The 23,985-nt window shown below is 42.6% G+C and overlaps 2 protein-coding genes across 2 annotated transcripts; both read right to left on the bottom strand.

Moving 5' to 3' along the window:
- Positions 1-2,200: 2,200 nt before the first annotated feature.
- C3H6orf163 (chromosome 3 C6orf163 homolog) lies at positions 2,201-13,078 on the bottom strand. The gene is given in 6 exon segments (XM_025189771.3): positions 2,201-2,352; positions 2,354-2,744; positions 5,759-5,961; positions 8,803-8,910; positions 9,474-9,568; positions 12,413-13,078. Coding segments are annotated over 6 exon segments (1,050 nt in total). The 5' UTR covers positions 12,561-13,078; the 3' UTR covers positions 2,201-2,247.
- A 3,357-nt stretch (positions 13,079-16,435) lies between these two features.
- SMIM8 (small integral membrane protein 8) lies at positions 16,436-23,692 on the bottom strand. The gene is made up of 3 exons (XM_075923852.2): positions 23,472-23,692; positions 19,805-19,962; positions 16,436-16,809 (listed from the first exon to the last, which is right to left on the bottom strand). Exons 2-3 carry the CDS (start codon positions 19,937-19,939, stop codon positions 16,651-16,653), a joined length of 294 nt encoding a protein of 97 aa, XP_075779967.1. The 5' UTR covers positions 19,940-19,962; positions 23,472-23,692; the 3' UTR covers positions 16,436-16,650.
- Positions 23,693-23,985: the final 293 nt, after the last annotated feature.

Here is a 23,985-nt window from a genome sequence, read left to right as displayed (position 1 = left end):
AGGTAGCTGCCCCGCTGGCTGTGGCCCTGCCAGTGGCGCTCGAGGCAAAGAGGCCGTTAACGGGCGGGCACCAAGCTGCCGTCGCCCCGCGAGCGCTGGCGGGACGCTGACACATTAATAACCGCCGGGCTCGCCTTTGCATTTCAGCACCTGCCTTGCACTCGTGCCAGCAGCTCCCAGGGGCCCTCTGCCCTGGCTGGCTCCTTTGACTGGCGTAGCCAGGCTGTGCCCCCTCCCGGCCCCAGCAGTTTATCGGCGTTTAGCACCACAACCACCAAACAGGTGAAAATCATTCTCATCGTCTTTTTTCGGGGTAAATATGCGGTTTGGTTTGGTGGCCAGAAAGGCGGGGGCCAGTCTTCAGCAGATGGAGGCTTTGCTGAAGGGAGCTGCGTGTGCTTGGCTGCAGAACCCAAACGCAAGGCTACTGTGGAGTTTAAGAAACACTGTTGGCTACGTCTAGACTGGCATGATTTTCCACAAATGCTTTTAACGGTAAAGTTTTTCCGTTAAAAGCATTTGCAGAAAAGAGCATCTAGATTGGCACGGACGCTTTTCCGCAAAAGCACTTTTTGCGGAAAAGCATCCGTGGCCAATCTAGACGTGGTTTTGCGCAAGAAAGCCCCGATTGCCATTTTCACGATTGGGGCTTTTTTGCGCAAAACAATACCACTTTTACCCAAACAGGAGCAGCATGAGATCGTCAGTGTTCTTACGGAAATTCAAGCGGCCAGTGTAGACAGCTGGCAAGTTTTTCCACAAAAAAACCTGCTTTTGCAGCTGCTTTTGCAGAAAAATTTGCCAGTCTAGACGCAGCCTGTGGCTATGTCTACACTCATGGCTTCTTGCGCAAGTAATATGGACTGCATTTCCTTTTCTGACCACCCTTGAGCTACGATGACTAAGATGGTACCTTGATGTTGTTATATTTGATGCATATTCAGTAGAGTATGTTTTCCTTACTCCTCATTTGTACTTCCTCATCTCCAGCTGAGCAGCCCCTGTCCATGGTGGGCTCTGTGGTGGGGAACTGCCCAGCCCCTATGGGTTAAACCATTCACATCCCTAATTTCAAGTGGTAGCATATAATAGTTTAAAATGAGAAGAAAATGAAAATCTGTTTCAAAATAAATTTCAGAACACAAGGCAATATTAAAAAATGGTCAAAAACAATGAAGTTGAGTGTATGCACTGAAAATGGTGTAGCCTAATTATTAAATGTAAATATTTATAGGAAGAGCCTATGATGACATCCACAGGATGGTTAAGGTAGCCACTCCAGGTCCCGTGCTTTTCGGGGCCCTGTGGCAGTCACCCCATTTGTTCTGTGTACAGGAAGGACCCAAGCCCCTACCTGTGGAGGGGTTGCCCCCCTCCACAATCACTATGCTGGCAGTGGGAAGGGGGTTGCTCCTCCTGCACCCCCCTTCGGATGGTCTTGTTTATAGGCTAATCGTTTTAAGTCTGCAAAAATAACCTGTGCACTCCAAATAAAAGTTTTATTTGGAGATGGGAGAGACAGGCTATGTCTACACTTGCTTCTTGCGCAAGTAATATGCAAATGAGGCTAATTGTGGAATATCGTCGAGCCTCATTTGCATACCTAATGAGCCACCATTTTTTTCAGAAGAGGCTCTTGCGCAAGAAGGAGCGTTTACACTGCCCCTTCTTGCTCAAGAAAAACCCTCTTGCGCAACGCCGTTACACCTATTACTTTTCAAGAAGAATGGCGTTGCGCAAGAGGGTTTTTCTTGTACAAGAAGGGGCAGTGTAGACGCTAATAGTGATGACCATTGTGACAATGGGGAAGGTGATGGTGAGGAAGCTGATGGATAACGCTTCAGGTTGTTGTAGAAGAATGGGGTGAGTATATGGAAATATAGATGTACATTACCTATCATGTGAAGTTGGAGTATTTGTGAATGTGCTAACCGTAATAAACTATTTCTAAATATACAAGAGTTCCTATAGTGTGAATGCTGCAACTGCACATCAGGGTCCCCAGCCACAGAATAATTTAAATACTGGGCCTGATTCTGGGACAAGGACCTGTCAGCCCTCAAAATGGAAATTTTTAAGTAATCTATATAATTAATACACAATCTAAAGATCAGGCAACACGTGAATATGATTAAATCCTTCCTAAGCTTGGTTCATTAGTTAATATGGTAATGATTATTTGTCCTTAACCCACAGCAAATCATGTTTAGTGCAGTGAACAGAAATTGATTTATTTTTCACCACTGCCTACTTGAAGTGCTGATCTGCACTTTCAGTACATCTCACATCGATCTCGTCTTTACATTCTTTGTCACTCTCTGTTGCTTCCTTTTTTGTATCCCTGTGTTCAATCAAGTCTCTTTCTGAATGGCAAGATAAAATCTGCTTGTCCTGGGGCCAGCGTAGGAAATGTAATATCAATGTAGTTTTGAAAGGATTGTCTTGTTTCTTCTATTTCACCTTCAAGGTTGTCTTTCCAAGCTGTCATGCTTTCCAGCTGTTGGGTAAGACTCTGTACTTGACTTTCTCTCTCTATTAGGCAGGTCATTACTTCTCCATATTTAGCCTGATGTGTTATCTCTGATTCTTTGAGCTGCTTTTCATTCTCCGCTTGATTTTCTTTTTGAGTGATGTCTAAAGCAACACTCATTTCGTAACATTTTTCATCTTTTAATTGATCCAGGTTCTTCTGATACATTTCATTAGCCAAATGCCCAGCTTCCAGGAGTTGCTCTGTATACTTTCTGTTTAAAAAAAATTATTTGTAAAGTAACTTTAGGATACGTTTAATGAATTATGAATGATTATTAAATATACAGTTTCTGAATACAAAAGTAAATGAAGTTGTAACATGAAATAAAATGACAACAAGACTAAAACAGGATCAGAGAAAGACTGTTCCTCTGATAGTATATAGAAGCATAGCTCAGTGTTTCTCAAAGTGGTCCGTGAAATCACTTTGAGAACGCTGCTAACTGGCCATCTCTGTGTGTTTACTTACCAACGCCGCAGCTATGGAGCCTTGCAGCTCTTATTGGCTCCATTTCGCCACTGGCAGTCATGGCAAGCCACTTCCTATGGCTCCTCTCTGGCTGCAAACAGTGTACTGGAGCCAATGGGAGCCGCAAGGCTCTGTGGCTGCAGCACCAGTAAATAAACACACCGGAGCGACCAGTTAGCAAGGTTCTCAAAGTGGTTTCGCTGACCACTTTGAGAAACACTGGCATAGCTCCACTGTCTTAAATGGAGCTATACTGATTTATATCTGTGGAAGATCAGTTCCAATATGTATACCAGATGGTATTATTGTAATGGTGCATGTGTGAGGATGGAAAGTGTTACTATTCTCAAAATAAATGTAAAATTAAACAAATAGTGTGTGTGTGGAGGGGGAGGGGGAGAGAACATGAAGAATCAATTTCATATTCTTCATTTTAACTTTAAATAATTTTTTATAGCGCCATTCCAAATAGGAATGCTTCCTGAATTGAGGCTAATCATTGATTTGTAGCCCACAAATATACTCCTAATTGTTATTGAAGTTTTATCAAATACATCTGCATTCAGTACTGCTAAAATAAGGTAAGAAAATGTATAAACTCTATAACATTGCCCAAACACAGTGAATGCAATTCAGTTAAGCTGGCTCAGGAAAATACAAAGGATATCTCCATGGCGTGCCCAGTGCTAGTGCCATAGGGGAAATTCTTTCCAGCTATTCAATTTTGTGCAGGAGTTTTAATTTTTACCAGGTCCCATAGGAACTCAACTGACAGGAGAATCTGAAGATACAAGCTAAGATAGTAAAACGCCTTTACCAACCCAAATTTATCCGTGGAAAAAAGGACTGCAAGACTGGGCCCTGTTTTAATTGTGAGAATGAAATTATTACATAACATATCAACTACAGTGAGAATCTATTCTGAAAAATGGCTGTTTAAACAGGGAACATTCGTATGCAACAGATCTGCTCTCAGAGCTGTCCTTATCCATATGCAGTTGTGTAAGGCATCCAAAAATTTGGGTCTTAATATTCACTCATTTGCCTCTTCCTATCTCTGTTCTGTGGTTGTGCTTCAATCCGGAGAGGATCTAGTTAACTAAAAAGTGAAAAAACCTGCCCGACCTATTAGCAGAATATTGAACCTGTGACAGAGCCATTCAAGTGATAAGGAAGCCATTTAACACACCTTTACTAACCCAAATATATACTGTCAGTTTCTGAATTTACTGTGTTAATCTACAGGATATTAATTCAATTAAAAAAAAATACATATTGAACCTTTCTGGTCTGGAACTCTCTGGTCCGGCAACATCGGTGGTCCATAGGACCAGGGATGTAGCTGGACAAGTGCCCCAGCGGCTGTTGGTTGAGAGTCTGGCATCAGAGGGGCAAGTGGCTTGCAACCTGGGGGTCCAGCAGCGAAGCACAGCCAGCAGCCATTGGGAACAGGGAGAGCAGCGCAGTAGCTGCTGGGACAGCTGCCCAGCAACTGCTGGGGAAACACAGCCTGGCAGTTGCTAGGGGCAGGAATGTAGCCTGGCAGACACTGGAAGCACAGCCTGGCTGCCACCAGGAGCACAGCCTAGGAGCTGCTGGGGCTGGTATTGGAGGTTGGCCATCCTGGCATCTGTCAAGGGCTGGGAGCAGAGCCTGGTCATCCCAGCAGCCGCTGGGGACTGGGAGCACAGGCCAGCAGCTGCCTAGGGCCAGGAGTGCAGCTCAGCCAACCCGGCAACCGATGGGGACTGGGAGAGGAGTCTGGCCAGCCCGGCAGTCACTGAGACCAGGAGTGAGCCAGTGGCCAGGAGGGAACTGGCCAGGAGGCCAGTGTCCCCGACAGAGCTGGACCTCCCCTGTTTGGGCAAACTTTCTTTTCTGGGACCAACTAGGTCCTGAGGGTGCAGGACTAGGGAGGTCCAACGTGTATTTCATTAGTGTGTTGCTGAAGATTATAAAATCACATCTCTAAAAAATTGTCATCCCCCTCTAGCTGCCATCAGGCACAGGGCAACAGTTTAATAATACTGCTTAGGGCCCCATAAATCCTATCTACTCTTTGAGGTTTTTAGAATTACTTCTGCTGGCATTAGAGATAAAAAATAAATCTTACTCCTTGCTAATCTTATGGGAGAAGTAGCAGGATATTATTAAGTATCAAACACTATTAACATAATTAACTAAATTCCAATTGTAGGCCAGTTGTTGGCCTGGGTTTAATATGTAAAATCCCATTGCATTCAAATGCAGAAATTGGGTTTTATGTTGTGTAAGTCAGGGCAGAATTTGATCTGCTAAATTTTTATTTGTGGTGATGACACAATGAACAAAGCTTGACTTTCAAGGCTCAGGTTCTGTTTGTGGTGTTGGCAATTAGTAAAAAAAAATGTTGCTTCTAAACTAAATTTGATATGAAATTAGTGAGATACAATACGCCTGAAAGCCCACAATACTAATTTCAAGTCACTTTTCACAGTAAAAATATCTTGTGAATTTCGGGTCAAATATTTTTAAACAATATTGATGTTTCTTGAAAGTCAGGTAATGAGCAATGTTGATGTAGTTAAGTGTTGTTTCTTTAATTATGTTTCAATACACTCTATGAATTGCATAGCAGAATTCTAGTTAGGATATTAGAGCTATGAAGATAGGTGCCACAGAAATTCCTCAGGTATTTCGCTTACTGTTGGTGTATGCATTTTTGCTTATTGTTATAAAATGAATGAACAGTTAAACTTTAGAAAATAAAAAGTATACTTTTGCTGTTTGGCCATTTCTTGGGATGCTGCCTGCCTCTCTTGTTTTCTGGCAGCAGCTACAGCTTGCATCTTTTCTAAAGCACACTCCATCAAGATGCGCTGAAGTTTGTGAGCCATGCGTTGCTCTGCAGCTTCAGATTCCCTCTTCAGCTCATTTTCCAGGTATCGTTGCATCTCTTTCTTTGTTTTTATCACTGCTTCCTTAAGAAACATTTTAACAGGAGTTAAATAGCGAATAAAAATGTATTGTTCAATCTCAGCTTTTAAAGAAAAAACCAAGCTCAGGGAAAGAACAGCATTTCAGTAGATCATTAAAGGAAAATTCCAGTGGCTTGTTATGCCTTAGATTAGGGGTGGTCACATACAGCTTGTGGTCACCCTTAATTTAATATAGAGGTGTAGACTGCACATCTTAGCCAGATCGCCACAGTGAAGATGAGGGCATCTGAAATCTATGATGAATGAAATAAGCTATGGCACTTGTCTGGGTGTCCTTGCCCTTAATTAATTACAGTTACGAATTTATATATTGAAAATAAAATGTTAGTATGAGTTGGACTGCTGCACTCAGATCCTCCTCAAAATCCAATGAAAGGGAAAAAGGGGGCAAATGAGATGACTCTGTGATTGATTCATTTCCATCTCCTCCCCACATTCAAAGAGTGATAGTGGCACAGCTGCATGTTTTGCATTCTCTGTGCAAGGATCTCAGGAGGATGATTGGGCTCAGAGTACAGGACCAAGAAACAATGTTCATCACGGAAACTCCAACAAAAAGTAGACTTTCAAATGGGCTGTAAAGTCAAATTTGTGCTAATGCAAACATTAATTAAATAGCTATGATGTTTTTATGTTTATTAGCTGATGGTGGAATTCAGATTTATCCAATGAAAAACAATCAGTACCTCACCACACACATTTTCCCTTCCATAGATATTGTTATATATGCAGACACATTACACAATTAAAAGAATGTAGTTATGGACCCATCTCAGTATTCCCAAGCCCCTAATTCAAGCCTCCCTCTCAGTTGCAATGGCACTCAACTTTATTCCAGATCCCCACAGTTCTCATAATACATTTAGATACTATTGTAATGCTCTCCCTCAACTATACAGAGCAAAAAGCTATCCTTTGGTTGTTCTTAATCTACCACTAACATCTAGATCTTTTTCTAAGCCTCGACTCTCCCACATATGTGGCACTCCAGATCCTTCTCTGTCTTTTCCAATACAACTAGTCTATACGTTTTCTGACTATACAAGAATTTCCTCCAGTGCCTCCTAAACTCCCACTACTGCTTAACCTCCTCCTCCCCATAGGGACCAAGACAGAATCTTGCTTGATCACAGTTTTTTGTGGGGAGGTGGACAAGCTGGTGTGCTTTGCACTCTTCAACACCCTTCCCTCACGAATCAAGACATTGATAATTCTCCTGGACCAAGCATGGCTGAGGAGTTAGTTAAGGCATTGTTTTAAAGACAGACAATATATAGGAAAGGATGGGGACAGCATATAAAGGAACAGTGGAGTGGACTGGAAAGAAAAAGGGAAGACATTATTCAGCGCACACACACTGTTTCCTATATTCCCCTCTCCATTTTTGCCACAGAAAAACCATCATGACTTCTGGGAGTAAGAGAGACCCTATCTGGAAATAGTCTGAAGAAATTTTTCCCCTGGGTAAAAAAGGAAAATGTGTCAGGAGTAAGCAGTGCCCAGTTGCAAGAATGAAACATAAGGAAACCTGCTTATTGGGAGAAAATGATGTGGATGTGGCTGAGTGGATCAGCTGGTTAGTAACTTATATAATTCACTTTGCAATGCATCATTCTTCAAGACTCTCTCTATGCCTTTTGGTATAAGTGTGATTTGACAAATAAATTCCCAAGCTGTTTTCTGTATTGAATCTTGCTAGAAAAAAAATTGCTTAGCTAATCTTTATGGCTTGTTTAATTAGTTAACTAGGTTGAGAATCTATGACTCAAGAATATAATATAGAAAGCTGTAGTAAGAGAATCTAGAGTTGTCAGTTGCCAGTTAGTCATTTTCTTATTTTATATAATACATGCCCTTTATTTTGAAACATTATAGCTACACACCATAATAGTGGTACCATAAGTCTATTCCCTATTTTACTTTAGCATAATTCAGCGTTTTTAAGGGAACCCCATTCTGTATTTGTTTTCTCAAAAAACAGAAATGCCAGTGAAGTCAGGGGCTTACTCAAAATTAAATGCACTCTAAGCATACTCGATAACTTTGGTAACTTGATTTAAATAAATGATTTGTTTTGTGATTTAAATTGTGATTTAAATCAATTAATTAAATCACCTCAATTTAAATCAATACACCTTCCTATTATTACTCTTCTCTCCAATTTACTGCTCTTCTGGTTCAAGATCCAGAGGTTATTCTTAAACACTGGTTAGGTTAATCACAAAAAGAGCGAAGAAATTACCATACTTAAAATACTTTATAACCACACTGAGTTTGTTGTACTTTATTTCCCTTCTTGTGGTTTATATGCTGAGCGGCATGTCTTGTGTCCATAAACACCTGTTTAGCTTTGATGCCAATGGAATTTAAGAAGATGATGAACATTAATCCCATCTTTAACATCTGTGCTGGGCAGAAATGAACTGAAGCATGTGATTGAAGTTAAGCATGTGCGTAAGTGGTTTGCTAACTTGGAGAGTCTTATAAGGCTTCTGACAAAGCAACTAAGTTTCATACAATAAAAAGGAAGTATAGAACGCTAAAAATCGATATGAAAGAACTAGCTAACCCAAGTATATGACCAGACAGAACCAAATAATCTAGCACAAGAACTCAGTGACTCTCAAGGCAAGCCACCCCATCCAACAGGACTCAATTCTGAAGTATAACAAAATTATGGCAGTGTATGAGCACAAACAGAATGCCTTTAAACATATAGTGTGACATAATGTATTGCTGATAAAATGTGACTCAATTCCATAGTTGGACATTTTTACCATAAAATATTTCATAATTTAAAAATGTAAGCAAGCGGTGCCAAACCTTTATTTCCTTTCCATGCTTTTTCTTTAGGTCTTCTAAAAAACAGTTGTGGTCTTCTATTGCCTGATCAAGGGCTTGTTGCACTGCATCTTCTTTTTCCATTTCAGCCTTAAAAAATAATAAAAACAATCATAATCTGAATGCAGTGAGCTAAATCCATGTACATGATATTCCGACTTGGATCAGATATTATTATAATTGGTTTATTGTTTTTAATGTAAAATTAGAGCCAGATAAATCTATATAGGAATAATAAAATATGTGGTGTTTTGAGCTATTTGACAAAATTGTTACATTGATCTTTGGAAAATTGCCAGTATAGTGATCGCTATTAAAAAGTGGGCATTTGTTAATACTGCACCACAAAATGGAATTGAGATATCATAGTTTTGTTACCTATTTTAAGCAAAGTGGGCAACTCTGGCATAGCATGTGTGGAGAAGAATTGCCCACAAATGTTGATTATTTTTTAGCAGCAATTAGAATATGTTTCAGGGAAATTGAGATGTAAAATTTGTTAAAATTCTTCATGATGTTAAAAATGGGCCTTGCTGAGATTAGATTTGGCAAGTTGATCAATTGATAAAATTTAGGTGCTACAACAAAGATTCCAAAGATCTTAAAGGAATTATAAAGGTTAATTTCAATGATAGAAGTGTAACTTAATTTACCTTAGACAATAGTGCAGCTTTAATTTTTTCAATCCGTTCTTTTACTTCTAGTTCTCTTTTTTCACATTGTTCTTGTTGAATATCTGCCCCGAGTTCTATGTATATTCAACAGAAATGGTTCATGTACAACATGTTACAAGTATAAAGAAGCCATAAACAATCTCCTGCCCCTTTGCTTGCTTTATTATTATTTTTAATTAAGGTAGGTAGTGTGAAACCTCACTACACACAGTATTTATAATGTAAATATCATTATTAATACAACGTCAAATGTATGCACCGTTTTAAAAACAAGAACTCTGCTAAAGAACATACAGACTAGGCACCTGGTTTTATGAGGCATTGAGGACCTATAATTTCTATTGATTTATGGCTGTTTGGTGACATATATGAAATAAATCTAGTGGTCTTAATCTATTTCCTAGCAAATAAATATTGACAGCACCCCGTCTCCTACAACCATTGACACTAATTCTCATTGTCAGCACACACAGGATAAATCAATGCTGAGGTGGTCTTGGGACTAACCTGCCATCTCAATCCAGAAATTAATCCCTCCAAAACAGAACTAAAGCACATATTGATTGGGGAGTCTGCAGTCACTACCAATGTTGTATCCATTTTGCGAAAAGTACAGGATGCCAAACTCTAGAGTTATCTATCTCAGTACCTCTGAAGTTCACTATAACCATGTTAGCTTGGAACCACATGTATCAATGTGTGCACCAACAATAGCACCCACTGTACCCGACACTACATATACAGGCCCAAACTATTAAAGCCAAATCTATACTATGGGGACTTTAGAGACATAGTTACGGTTCTATAGCTATGCTAGCATAACCCTATGTAGACATAGCCGACATTGAGGGGCCAGTGATTCTGTCATTGTAGAAACGTCACTTCACCTAGTACCATTGGATAGATCGAGGAAAGTGTTCTTCCCCTGACTGTAATACTCAAGCATGGTGTATTTTTCAAGTCCCTGTTACATTAAGTCTACGCTAATCTAAATTTTAAATGTAGATTTGACCTTAGGGTTTTTTTTCTCCTTTCTGTCATCAAACCTGAATCTGTTAATGTCTTAAAAGAAGTAGTATGTGAGTAAATAATTCAGTAATGTATCTTTAATAAGAAATCATACTCCGTGTAATTTGTAGTTTCTGACTACTTTGCTGCATGCTGCATTATTCTACATGAATTGACTTTCATGTGATATATATAATGTTGAGAAAACTGAATTTTGAAAATTTCCTCATCTTTTTCTGGCTTATGTGGGGGAAAAGCCCAATAGAAGCTGTATCTCTGATATACTGTATATAAAGTATAGTGAACTGAAACTTGTTACAAGAAGGCACATTTCCATGATTGGCGCACACATTAAGTATGTAACTGCACAAGGCTAGTTGCAATAATAATTCTGTTAATAAGCTTCACATAAGTGTGAGTGTGAATCTATGAAGGCAGTATATACAAAGAACATAAGTGAATGACAGCTAGTTTAAAGAGATATTGTAGGGTAAATTAGGCAGCCCATGGTATCTTGCTGAGAACTGACAAACTCAAATCTGAAAGTCTTAGGCCAGCCCTGGGAAGCATATAGTACAGCAGTTACTGTGACCCTGGTTCCCCTGGCAACCACATTCCAAAAGGGCCTCACTTTGATAAGGCCGGTACCAAACAACCGCGTGGGATTGTTTTTCATTGTCTGCTTTGTTCCTAGAAAATAAGCTTGGATTTTAAAGATCGCGCCAAGGCAATAACACCCCCACAGGAGATGCATTATATTTCCAGCTGACAAAATGACCATCAACATGCCTTTGTTTATGTTGTCTTATTTAGCTTGTTAGGATAACATGTTTATGTTGGCTTATTTAGCTTGTATTAGTGATAACATGTTTAATTGGCAATGGGCGGAGATGCTGTGTAACTGTCGTAGACCATTGGCTTATGTGCATATCTCACTTCCGCTGCTAGACCTATCAAATCACTTCTCCTCCATCCATCTGCTACCTATATAATCTAATGTATGTTTTGGTTAAGTTAGTGCTCACCAGGTTAACTCCTGATGGGTACTCCACCAGCTGTGTGAATCAATAAATCCTCTGCTTGTTTTCACCTGCACACAGTGTGTCTAGAAATTATTCCCAACAGATATAATGTGGGTCCAGGTGATACCTTTTATAGACCAACTTCTATTAATAAGAGAGACAAGCTTTCTACTTTACACCTAGCTGTGTAAACTTCAGATCTGTGAAACACACTCAGCATGTAACAACTAAATATAAGGTGGAACAGATTATTTAGCAAGACATTTTTCAAGGGAATATTAAAGATAGAATAGTTTAGCAACCCTTCAGCCATGGACATAGTGGGGAAAAAAGTTGGTAAGGAGGTTGTTAGTAGGTCACAAATTGTTATAAACCATAAATCCAGTGTCTCAATTCATGACACTAGATGCCATGATTTTTAGCATCTAGTGTGAGCACATCTTTAATACCTTGAGAATAATTATTTGATCTGTAGTGTTTGCCCATATTTATTAATAAGTACTGGTTGAACCTCTATAAACTAGGACTTTCTGATCCAGCAATTGATCACGGATGTTCCAGGACCAGAGAATCCTGAAGGGCTGGTGTCTAGGAGCCCTGTGGCATAGCAGGCCGAGGGACAGGGACCAGCAGGGCTTGTGGCCGGTCGAGGGTTGGTAGCAGCTAGGTCCACAAATAATCTCTCCTGGTCCAGCAAAATCCCTCATCTGGAATCGGTCAGGTCCCCAGGGTGCTGGACCAGGGAGGTCCAACCTGTACATGTGTCCATCTCTGACCACGAAAAGCCATTGAAAGAAAATGCAAATGTCAAGAATAGAGGCATATATAAGCATTTTTGATATCTGCAATTGAAGAATTACAAATGAAGAATTCAGGAACCTAACTTACCTAATATATCCCGATGAGTGTAATACCGTGTTTTGAAAGGCTTATACTCCCGAATCCGTTCAAAAGTAGCAGATGTAGGTGGTGGTGGGATTATTTTTGAGCATACAGCACAACAAACAAAGGAACTCAAATCTGGATTCCTAATCATGGTTGTATAAAGTATTCAAGGTAGTTACTAAAATGTCCAAACTGCCCAAGTCCTTGCAAACAAAATGCTTACTGCATCTACAGAAAACATGTAGTCCAGTTAAAAGATGAAATCTTCCACCATTAGAATGCTGTCTAAAACATTTGCCTGCAGGTCATGAGGCATAAGTGCTGAGGTGATCAATAACATAATGTTGACTGACGATGGGAGAGGATTTCTTAACTGACCTCTTACAGCCTTAAATTTACCTCCTACCTAGCAACTGTTACTAGGCAGGACAAGATTTGCTCACAAAAGCATTTGCAGACACTGGGTAGTGTTAAGCAGCATCTCATCGTATGTTTAGTTTTATTACTTAAGGAATGGCAACAATTCCTCTCAAATCCAAGCAACTTAAAAGGTTTTTTAAAATATTTAGCAATGGATACTGTTTCAAATATTTAAATCATAGTATTTTCTGTTAAAGAGGCAAATGACTCATAAGTGGCAAGGAATATGTAAAGCTTCACTCAGGAAGCCATTTTCACTTATTTTTGTCAAGGTAGGAATTTTCTTATAAACTTTGTTAACTCCATTGAAAAGGCTACAGAAACAGAACAAAAATAAACATTGGTGCTGTTTGTTTATTTCCAGTTCACGTAAGTGAAGTTGTGCTTGAAAGGCTTGAGTTCACCCTTTTTGACACTGCTGTAACTGTAAACTGTATTAGCAGGAATCAGATATTTACACTGACAAGTGTCAGCCATGTTTCTGAAACTATCCATTAAGGTACTGTGTGCATCTTTGCATTCATATTGTTACCCACACTTCAGGTATATCATCTAAGTATGATTAAGAGTTGTTTTAAAAGTAATTGCTATAAGGAGGTAGTATGACTATGAGTTAAAAATGAAAAACTAGGCTGAACGTTCCTTCTTCAAGCCACACAGGTTTGGATTAGTTTGGCTAATTACTCCAACAGCAAATACCACACCTCCCCTCCCAGCCAGACCTTCCATTCACTAGTCTCACGGCTGCATTCGTCAAGCCCCTCTCTCCCTGACTCAATTCTAAACTCTTCCCCTCTCCTTCTTCCACTGTTACTATAGCTCCCTTTAAGGTCACCTTCACACCATAAAATATAATTTGACAGCAAGGACCCAGTTTTGCATTATTCCCATATATCACAAAACCCTTCAGAATAGTTCTTGCTCACAAGAAATGAATCACTTCCTAGGCTCCATATTAAAGCTTTATTTCATAAAACCTTACTAAAACTAAATATTTGACAAAATTTTCTTTTCAGCAGTATTGATTTTGAAGTTAGTTAAAGCCTATTGAAAAAATGGAGGCTTAGTATATTTTAATGAATTGAAGAATCATCTGGTTAAAATTCCACATAATAGCTGTTAAATGAGTCTCGGGGCTCCTTCTTATCCTGTCCTATAAAACAAAAGACTAGGGAAAATTATCTTGTTTTGCCCATGTTAAAAAATTCTACCCCGCCTTTTAGTAGTCCCCCCTTGCCTTAGAGCAGGGATTTGAAAATTGGAAGAGAGTGGTCTTTGTGTTAGGAACATGCATTTTGCAGTCTCTGAAAATCCACCTACCGTCTTTTAGCGTATATAACTCGTGGGTTATACACATTTTTACAAAAGCCACCCCCCACGGGGTATACATGTCCGTGGGATATACAAGTTTATTTTTACTCACCTGCATTGCGCTCTCCGTCCCCCCTGCCCGGAGGAGGGTGGGTTGCGCCTTTCTGCAGCTGTGTGGAGCCTGGGCGCGAGTGTAGCTCTCCTCCCGCAGGCTGGCCAGCTCACCTGCGCTGCACTCTACATTCCCCCTGCTGGCAGCAGGTTGGCTACCTAACAGAAGATGCAGTTTATCCTGGTGTGTGCAATTACCTTAAAGTAGCGTATATAACCAGCAAGTTATACACGTCTGCAGGTTATCTAAAACTTGTTTACACATTCAGGAAAAACCGCAGGTTATGCACAGGTGCGGGTTTTACACAAGTGCAGGTTATATATGCTAATTTACAGTACATTTGGCCAAGTTATATAAACCTTTGCAAAAATCAGTTTGAACCTGCTCAGCAGAGACTTAGATTTTAGTAATTAAATCTACTACTGAGCAGGCTTTTCCTTCTGTAACAGCACTGGGCTATGACAGGTCCAAATCCGGGCAGTGGGACTGAAAGCAAGGAACCTGCCGTTCATTTGCTCTTGCCTGACCCTTTTGCTGGGATCGGGAGGGTGGAGGAGGAAGTTGCTGATTCAAATGCAGAGAGGACCATATAGGAGGGGAGCAGGTAAGGGGAGTAGATTGGGACAAGGAGCATGCATAGAGAGGGAGATAGAGGGGATACTTGAACTGGAAGCTGGCAAAATATAGAGGGGACAAATAGGCATTGGGATGAGGGAGATGACTGACTGGCTGGGCAAGAAGACAGACTTAAGGCACAAAAGGACTGGAAAGGGGAACAGTGACTGAATGGAAAGGAGTTTGGGAGTGTACAAGAGAAATAAGTGAGGACTGGGAACTAGAAGGGAAGAGACTGAAATGAGCCAAAGGAGAAGGGGATTGACTACATAAAGAGATTGGAACTTATTACTAGTTGGGCATGGGACAGGGAAAAGAAGCTGAGTTGGGAGAGGAGGCAGTTCTAATGAGGAACCAGAGTGCAGGGGGAGAATGGGCACTAGGAAGGGAGAGAGAGGGGCTGGGACAGATTCTAGATGGGCAAGACCAGAACCAAATATTTTAGGAGTGAAGAGGGGGACTGGCTAGGTGACAATGGAACTGGGACAAGGACCCAGAGGAGGGAGAAAAAAAGGTTCAGGCCAGGTTGGAGTGGATGGGGTATAAAGGGTCATTCTTACGAGGAATGGGCAGAAGACTGTATGATCATTAGGGCTTGGAATGAAACACAAAATTCTTGTCTCACTATTCCTTTGCTGTCAACAAATATCTAGAAAAGTGTACCTCCTTCCCATCTAGTGCAAGTCTTTTCAGAGGATGACAGACAACCATTAGATCACATGGCAGAGTAATGTACAGTGGATTCCAACCCTGCTGATGATCCATATGCGTGTCAGTATGACATCACGTGACAGAATTTCTATACAGTTTTATCAGTTGGCTTAGTTGAGAACATAGGAAAATTGACAGAAAAAGCTATGTTTAAGGAAAATTATTTAGGTTGCAAAGTGAAGCACTAAAAAATTAGGAAACTGAAAGAGGTAATGGTTCTGTAAAAAAAAAGTATGCGATCACGTAATTAAAGATTTGGTCATAACACAGATACACAGGGAGGTTGAATTACGGTTAACTTGTATATTTCATTAATATAAAAATACATAAACTATATTTTATATTAAGAAAATACCCCCCACCATTTTAAAATTTTGTGCCTTTTAGACTACCCTGTTTCCAGTAACTAACAAGAAATGGATGGCACATGTTTTCCAATGAAGGTAAATAGTTTTTAAACTAATTTATAAATTAACCAATCACTGAGATTGACAGAAAAGGACATCCTAACAAAGGATTTGTATAACAGAGTAAATTATCATTTTGAATAGTTGTTTTAGGTCAATATTTACAGATTTCTAGATTAAAAAAAATGATTTTACATTTTTTTTAAAATATCTTTATTTGCGATATGAAAAACATATATATTTTGCAGCTCAAACTACCTCTTCTTAAATTGTGCCTTGAATTTTAAAACTGCTTTCCTTCTAACCAAAACAGACCATAAAAATATGAATTGAACTATCACAGAATTTTTTAGTCACTTATCACTGTAGTTTCAACCTCACACTTACTTATTTCTTTTTATCTACATAAAAGATATCTACTAACATGAATTAGTAATCATCAACTCAGACAACAGTTCTTATCCCTTTTATTACTGTGTATGTCTTCTGTAAAGTTTATAGATACAGGTATAGCATTGTAAAATGGAATGGAAATGGGACTTAATTTTATATACATCATTCAAAAAATTGCATAGAACAGTTAGTCACCTAATTTAACATTAACAAATCAGATGCCTACATTGTCAATTACTCCTCTCTCTTTTTTCTGTTATTAAGCAGCTTCTTCAATCCCACTTGGAAGTCTTCCTCCTCATATACCTGGCTCCTTCACCGTCAACAGCTTCATAGAGATCCTTCTTATTCTCTTGCGTTGCATGTAAATAGCCAATGTAGGCCACACACAGGGTAATTGTTATGAGTCCAAAAGCCATAACAGGTTTGTTCTGTCAAAAGAAATTATTATGTACTTTTAGCCAGCTATTTTGGTTTTTTGATCCATCATATACATCAAGCTTTTAGCTCATGTCATGCCAAGTGACCAGGGTCCTCTCTGACAACTCTTTATGGCACTAACACCACTGCCACTTTAGAGACGTATACAAACAGCTATGACACAAATTGACAATGTTGGTGACTACCATTTAGGCCATTTGCTTTCAGAAAGGAGAAGAGGATATGTTCTTAAAGGATAAACATACTTTATATGAAACAATCATCAAGTTAAGAAATGCTTTCCTGACCTTGTGTGGCAACATTCAATGTTCTGAACCCCCACAGTTCAAAATATTGTTTTTCATGGATTGACCAGAAGCAGAGTTCTTAAAGGTGATAAAGACTTTTCTGCAACATATTCAATTTAGATTTACTGGTTGGGCAATACACTGTGCTCTGGCCAAAAGAATTTTATTTATCTAAAACTGATTTACAAATTGTAATAAAACACGCTTTTATCAAGCAGATTAAATTCTGCCTTTTCATTTTGTACCATCTTACAAATGTCTCAGGGCTGTGCAGATGTCAAACAGAATTTCCCTTACTTAGTTAGAAAAAGGATATAGTAACAAAGAATATTAGCTGGCATATTCAACCTGTAGGCCAGGAGTGGGGAACCTTTTTTGGATCAGGGACCATTGATCCACAGAAAAATCAGCTGAGAACCATTCACAAATGAGAAGCAAGCAAAACAAAAAACAAAACCCCCTCACTGACCTGCCCCCCTGATGAGGAGGGGGGAAAAAAAACCTTCACAGATGTGGCCTCTAAATGAGAAAAGGAAAAAAAAAAGACACTTCCCTCACTCCCCTCAAGCTCCAGTCTCATGGGGTAAGGGACAGCATCAAGGCTCAGGACTTACTCCCAGTACGGATGCAGGGTTTGGATGGTAGGGTGCAGGAGCAGGTTGGGAGAGAAAGAACAAGGTCTGGGGCAAGAGGGAAGGTGCAGGAGCAGGCTAGGGTAGGAGGGCAGGACGGGGTAGAGATGTGGGCTGGAGGGGGCAGGGGATGGGAGTGCCAGATCTCCAACAGGACATAGGGAGCTCTGCACACTGTAAGGATGTCCCAGCAAGCAATGTCCCAGCCACTCCCACTGGCAGTAATTCCTGTACCCTAACGCCCAGCACACTCCTGCATTCTTCCTCCCTCCCACACCCCCACCTCCAGCATGCTCCTGCACTCTACCTCCTTCCCAGACCCTGCACCCCCAACTCCAATAACAATTTAAATTCAGTGCATTAAGGATTTATCTTATGATATGTTATACGTGAACAGTACTCTAATGGTTTGTACATACAAAAGCTTTAGTAATAGATGTTGTTTACCCTTCATAATAATGAACACCGATGGTCCAGAAAATTCTATAATCCAGGATATTTTTATTTCCCAAGGTTTCTAGATTAAAGAGGTTCAAGTGTAACTAATGTTCTAGCTGCTGCCAGGGCCAGTGCCATAGTATCAGATCAGCAAAATGTGCTGGCTGGCTTTAACCTATCCACGGCTATTTAACAAGATGAAAACAAATGTTGTTTTAAACAATTATTAAGTTAAAAACCATCCATAAAAAGTGGTAACTGGTTTTTAACATTCTGCAATGAGTGGTGAAGTAGGCTAACACTGCAGATCTTAAATTCTGAGAAGTCTCTCAAGTTTGAGGCACATAAATGAAAAAAAAAATTACTTTTTTAAAACAAACACTTGTTCTTTCCTCTGACTTTTATTTATAATATTTCAATCCTCCTTTACCCCCTTTAAACATAGAAGAGAAGCTTCCAGTAACTAATGCATCAAATTACATAACAGCAGATTCACAGAATCCCTATCATTATATGCAAAAACAGTCTCACAGTACAGGCAGTACCCGAGTTACGTGGATCCGACTTATGTCGGATCCGCACTTACGAACGGGGCGTTCTCGCCCCGGAGCTCGCAGGCAGCGGGACTGCCCAGAGTGCAGCGGTCCCGCCACCTCGACCTCCGGGGCAAGAAAAGCTGCTCTGGGTGCCCCTGGTCTGCTGGGGACCGTCTCCAGCAGACCAGGGACACCCAGAGCAAAGCTGGGGAGGCGGAGGGGTCCCGCGCCTCTGAGGCTTTGCTCTGGCCTCCCCGGCTCCCCGGCTTTGCTCCGGGTGTCCCTGGTCTGCTGGGGACCGTCTCCAGCAGACCAGGGACACCGGGAGCAAAGCCGCAGCGGCGGCGGAGTCCCGCGCCTCTGAGGCTTTGCCAGAGCAAAGCCTCAGAGGCGCGGCACCCCGCCGCCGCTGCCGCTTTGCTCCCGGTGCCTCTGGTCTGCTGGGGACTGCCTCCAGCAGACGAGGGACACCTGGAGCAAAGCCTCAGAGGCGCGGCACCCCGCCGCCGCCGCGGCTTTGCTCCCCGTGTCTCTGGTCTGCTGGGGGGAGGGGGGGCGCAGCTAGTGCGCGCCCCTCCCCCCCCCCAGCAGACCAGGCTTTTGTTGTGGACCCTGGGGTAGAGCAGCTGGGGTGCTGCCAGGTTGGTCCTGCAGGGACCTACCTGGCAGCCCAGCTGTTCTGTCCCAGGCTCGAGATTCAGCCGCTGTTTAAACTGATCAGTGGCTGATTCCAGAAAGCTGGGGGCAGAGCAATTCTGCCTCCAGCTTCCTGTAGTCAGCCCCTGGTCAGTTTCAGCAGTAGCGGCTGAATCTGGAGCCAGTTCCGACTTAAATACAAATTCAACTTAAGAACAAACCTATAGTACCTATCTTGTACGTAACCTGGGGACTGCCTGTATATAGCGGAAACTGACTACACACAGTGTTATCCATTATACAAAGTAATCAAACTACAAAAATGTGAAAACTATTTTTCAGTTATAGCATTCTTAGGTAGTACATATAACACTACTGACTTAAATGTGGGGTTTTGTTTTTTAAATTTCTCAAAAATGCATCTTTAAACATATTGTCTCTAAAGTAGTTTCTTACAGGTTTAATGAAAAGCTCTGGATTGACAGCTCGGAACAGGGTGGTTGTTCGGACACCTCTGAGTCCTGGAATTCGACTGTCTTTCTCTTTAGGTGCTTCTTTTTTAATATCTGGTGGCTCAGGTGCTGAGGACATCTTAATTAAAGATGCGTCGTTACCTAAAGATAAAATTAAAAATACATTTTTAATTCTGATTTTGAAGAAAATAATTAATGATTCATAGACCAGTGCTGTTTCAGCATTATATTCTTTGCTCATGCCAACTACTGTCTTTGGTGCTTCAAGATTATGCCACTCAAACTTGGATAACTGGTTGTTGATCCCCTACATCTGGTGATTCTGTACATTATCTTCTTTACCTTAAGAATTTAGTTTGGGGGAGCCACTGTCTTTTTGATCCCTAGTGAATGGTATTCATCATCTTATTTGGTTTGGATACTGTATTCCGAAATGGGCCAAAATTGTGACTTGTTTTCATACTGAAAATTAATGTCAAACCCCAAATCCATGAAATATCTTTAAATATGTTCAGGACAAGTCAGCTAACATTACTTAAACAGTTCTCACAGCCAGATCCCAGAGACCTCAGCATTCAACTCCATTTTAAGCCATGTCTATACCACAGCACTAAAACAGCAGAGCTGCAACACTGTAACTATTCACAGTAAATGCACAATACAGATCAGGGTGGGCAATAATTTTTAATGGGGAGGCACTCCAAGATTTTAGTAAGTGGTCAAGGGCTACACATTTCTACAGAGGGGGTATAAGGTCTGTAATGGAGGTTGTGTGCAGAAAGAAGCTTGTGTTAGGGGACTGGGTACAGTAGAGGATATGGAGTCCAAGGAGGGGATTGTGACCTGGGACAGAGGGGGATAAGGTGCAAAGGGTTTGGTTGGTGACCTGGGACAAGGGATTGGGGTGCAGGGTCCAGGAGGGGTGCAGGAGAGGCTTCTGGTCTGGAGGAGAGGTGTAAGGGGGGGCAGGATCTGGGAGGGAGTTGAGGTGCTAGAGGGGGTGAGGTGCCAGAAGGAAGCTTAGTCCAGGAGGCGCTTACTTAAGCAGCTCCCAGGCAGCAGCCCAATGGGACCCTAAGGCAAGCTCCCTGCCTGTCAGCAGCCCCAGGCTATTCAAAGCAGCTGGCTATTATAGGGATGTTAAATATCGGTTAATTGAATAGTCGATTAACCTCATGAATTTTTATCAGTTAGTCAACTATTCTATAGTCCCTGGGGATGAGATTGGCAGCCTGTGCACTCCATCCCCACTGTTGCCTTTATTAGAGGCAGCAGCATGGGGTGCCAGATGGGAGCTGGTCCACAAGGGGAACCCATTTAAAAACCAGCTCCCCTTAAAGGCTGGTTGCCTGTTACCCCGCACTGTTGCACAGCTTGGGGTGGCACCAGCCCTTATCCAGATGGAGGGGGAGGCCTGAACTTCCAGACGCCACGCAAGCCATAACTGAGCCAGGCTGTCTGCTGGCCTGGCTCCTAATATGCAGGGCTCGACAAATGATACAATCTACTCGCCCAGGGCAAGTAGATCGTAACCTGGAAGAGCCGAGTTCGGGCGATCTGCACAAGTGCAGAACGATCTGCGCATACGCAGATCGCCAGACAGCACAACTGGCGAGAGGGGCTCGCCGTAGTTCGGCGAGCCCTGCTAATACGCTTAAAATGCAGAGCTGCAGCAGGGATAGGTCCCTGAGCCGGTGGAGGCCAGGACTGAGCCAGGCTGCTAGCCAGCCTGCTAAAAAATTTACTGGCAAAGGGGGGCAGGAAATGCATGTAGTCTATAGCATCTAATGCATGTAGTCTATAAGCTTTTGGTTATTGGTTAATCGACTAGCGTATTACATTCCTAGGCTGTTACATGTGGATCTCTACTGGGGCAGAGGGGAGAAATGGGGCAGTGAGAAAGGGGAAGGGCTTCATACATTGCCTCCATCCACAGCACAATCTCTCAGCTTCTATTAGCCAGAAATTGGCCAATAAGAACTGAAAGCTTGTGTTGGGGGCAAGCGCAGTGGCAAGCCTCATCCCTTTCCCCCCCAAAATGCAGAGAGCTGCTTTGAGCAGTGTGAAGCTGCTCTTTACTGCAGGGGTAGGCCACATCTGGCCTATGGCCACCCCTGGAGTAGATGCTTCTTGTACTGAGGGAAGTTATTTTTCTGTCAATGTAGGTAATTCACCTCTTGGAGCAGCAGCACTAACTAGATCAGTGGTTCCCAAACTTTTCAGCATAATGCCCCCTTTCTGATTTTTGAGAAACCCTCATGCCTCTCCGCCCCAAAAAATAGTAGCAAAACTTGGGGTGGTATTGACGGGGATGTATGTGGCTGGGTCGCCTCATGCCCCCTCCCCTGTAATTTCTTCATGCCCCCCAGTTTGGGAACCCATGAACTAGATTAATGGAAGAATTCTTTGGTCAATGTAGTTGCATCTACGGCAGGTGTTTGGCTTAACCGCTTGTGAATTTTTCACACCCCTAAGTGAGATAGTTATGTTGATCTAAATGTTTTGTTAAACCTGGCCTCTTGTAGCTGACCATGGTTCAGGACTTTACAGTTTTGGGCCATTAGTAATTTAAATGAGCCTGATCCAGCAAAAGATTGAATGACATCCTCAGCTCCCAAGGACTTCAATGATCGCTAAAGGTACTTTGCATCCACTTGATACTGGCACCATGTAAAAACTGTAGGGCTGTGTCTACACTGGCATGAATTTCCGGTAATGCTTAAAACGGAATACTATTCCGTTTTCAGTTTTTCCGGAAAAGGAGCGTCTACATTGGCAGGCTGCTTTTCCGGAAAAGCCCTTTTTCCGGAAAAGCGTCTGTGGCCAATGTAGATGCGCTTTTCCGGAAAAGAGCCTTGATCGCCATTTTCGCGAGTGGGGCTTTTTTCCGGAAAAGACTACTGGGCTGTCTACACTGGCCCTTTTCCGGAACAGTGTTCTGGAATAAGGACTTATGCCCGAGCGGGAGCAGAATCGTTTTTCCGGAATAGTGGCTGATTTTGTACAGTAGAGCGTTGTTTCGTTTCCGGAAATTCAAGGGCCAGTGTAGACAGCTCAAAGCTTATTCCGGAAAAGCGGTTGATTTTCCGGAATAAGTGGCCCAGTGTAGACACAGCCTAGGTGTAAGGACTGGCATGGTCACACTCAAAATGGGTAATTCTTCATCACTTTGATACATAGGAATCTGGGTTTTTTTCTTAAACCAGACTCAAATATTTTTAAAACACTTTAATTTAAATCCCTTCTAGTAATTTCTGACCAGGACTGTAAAGAACAAGATTCAGACCTGTCCAAAGCCTGGCTAATCTGAGGAAGGAGAGGGAGACCCCAGCACTGGGGAAGGCTTTTAATTAATAGCACTGACAGGACATTTCAGTACCCTGCCCCACAGAAGAGCTGGGCCTGGTCAACACTCCCCGGGCCTGGGCAGACAGATTTTGCAAATGTTCACTGCGTGCTTCTCCGATGCCCCCAAAGGTCCGAGCTGCTGCAAAGGCTGGCTGCTGAGAGGCGGGGCGGGGGAGGGGGAGCTGGGCTAAGCGCTGGGCGGACGGGACGGTTAAAACACTGGCGCGGGGGCGCAGACTGGAGACAAGGCGAAGGGGCTGGGGCAGGTCCCGCCCGCTCCCCGCAGCGCGCCCTGCACTCACCTCGTTGCTGCCCAGAGCCGGGCCCGGGCGCAGAGACGCCGCAGCCAAGGCCGCAGGGCCGCCCACCGGTCAGGTGCCTGGCGCCGCCCCCTCGGGCAGCGCTGCCCAGCAGCCGGCGCCGCTGAGGTCCCTCCTCCCCGCCACGGCCGGGCCGCCGCACAAGGCCTGCGCCCGGCACCCAGCGGCTCGCGGCCTGCGCCCTGCCCTGTCACGTGGCTTCATCCGCCTCCATTACAGGGGCCGCCTGTGAGCCGCCTCCCCCGGGGGCTCGGGCTGCGGGCTCGCGCCGCGCCCAACCCCTAGCGCTCCAAGCCAGAGGCTTGTGGCCCGGGGGCTGCCGGGACGCACCCGGGCCCAGGCTGCTCCCGTGCTGGGCAGGGCTGTGAGCTGCCTTGTTTTCCTTTGGTCCCTTCCTCTTTCCAGCCTGCGGCCTCCTGGGGCATTTCACGGGCGAGCCCTGTCTCCGCTCCGCCATCGCATTGAGCCCTCCTGCTGCTGCCAGTCTGTGCAGGGG

The sequence above is a fragment of the Pelodiscus sinensis genome, chromosome 3 (genome assembly GCF_052426305.1).
Source record: "Pelodiscus sinensis isolate ZL-2025 chromosome 3, ASM5242630v1, whole genome shotgun sequence".
NCBI lineage: Eukaryota > Metazoa > Chordata > Testudines > Trionychidae > Pelodiscus > Pelodiscus sinensis.
This window is presented reverse-complemented; position numbering and strand designations above follow the sequence as displayed.

Coding starts and splice junctions, on each gene's coding strand:
- SMIM8 (XM_075923852.2), bottom strand. CDS start 19,939: ATGTCCTCAGCACCTGAGCCACCAGATATTAAAAAAGAAGCACCTAAA. Junction 16,810..19,804: donor CAGAGCTTTTCATTAAACCT/GTAAGAAACTAC, acceptor TTCTTTTGACAG/AACAAACCTGTTATGGCTTT.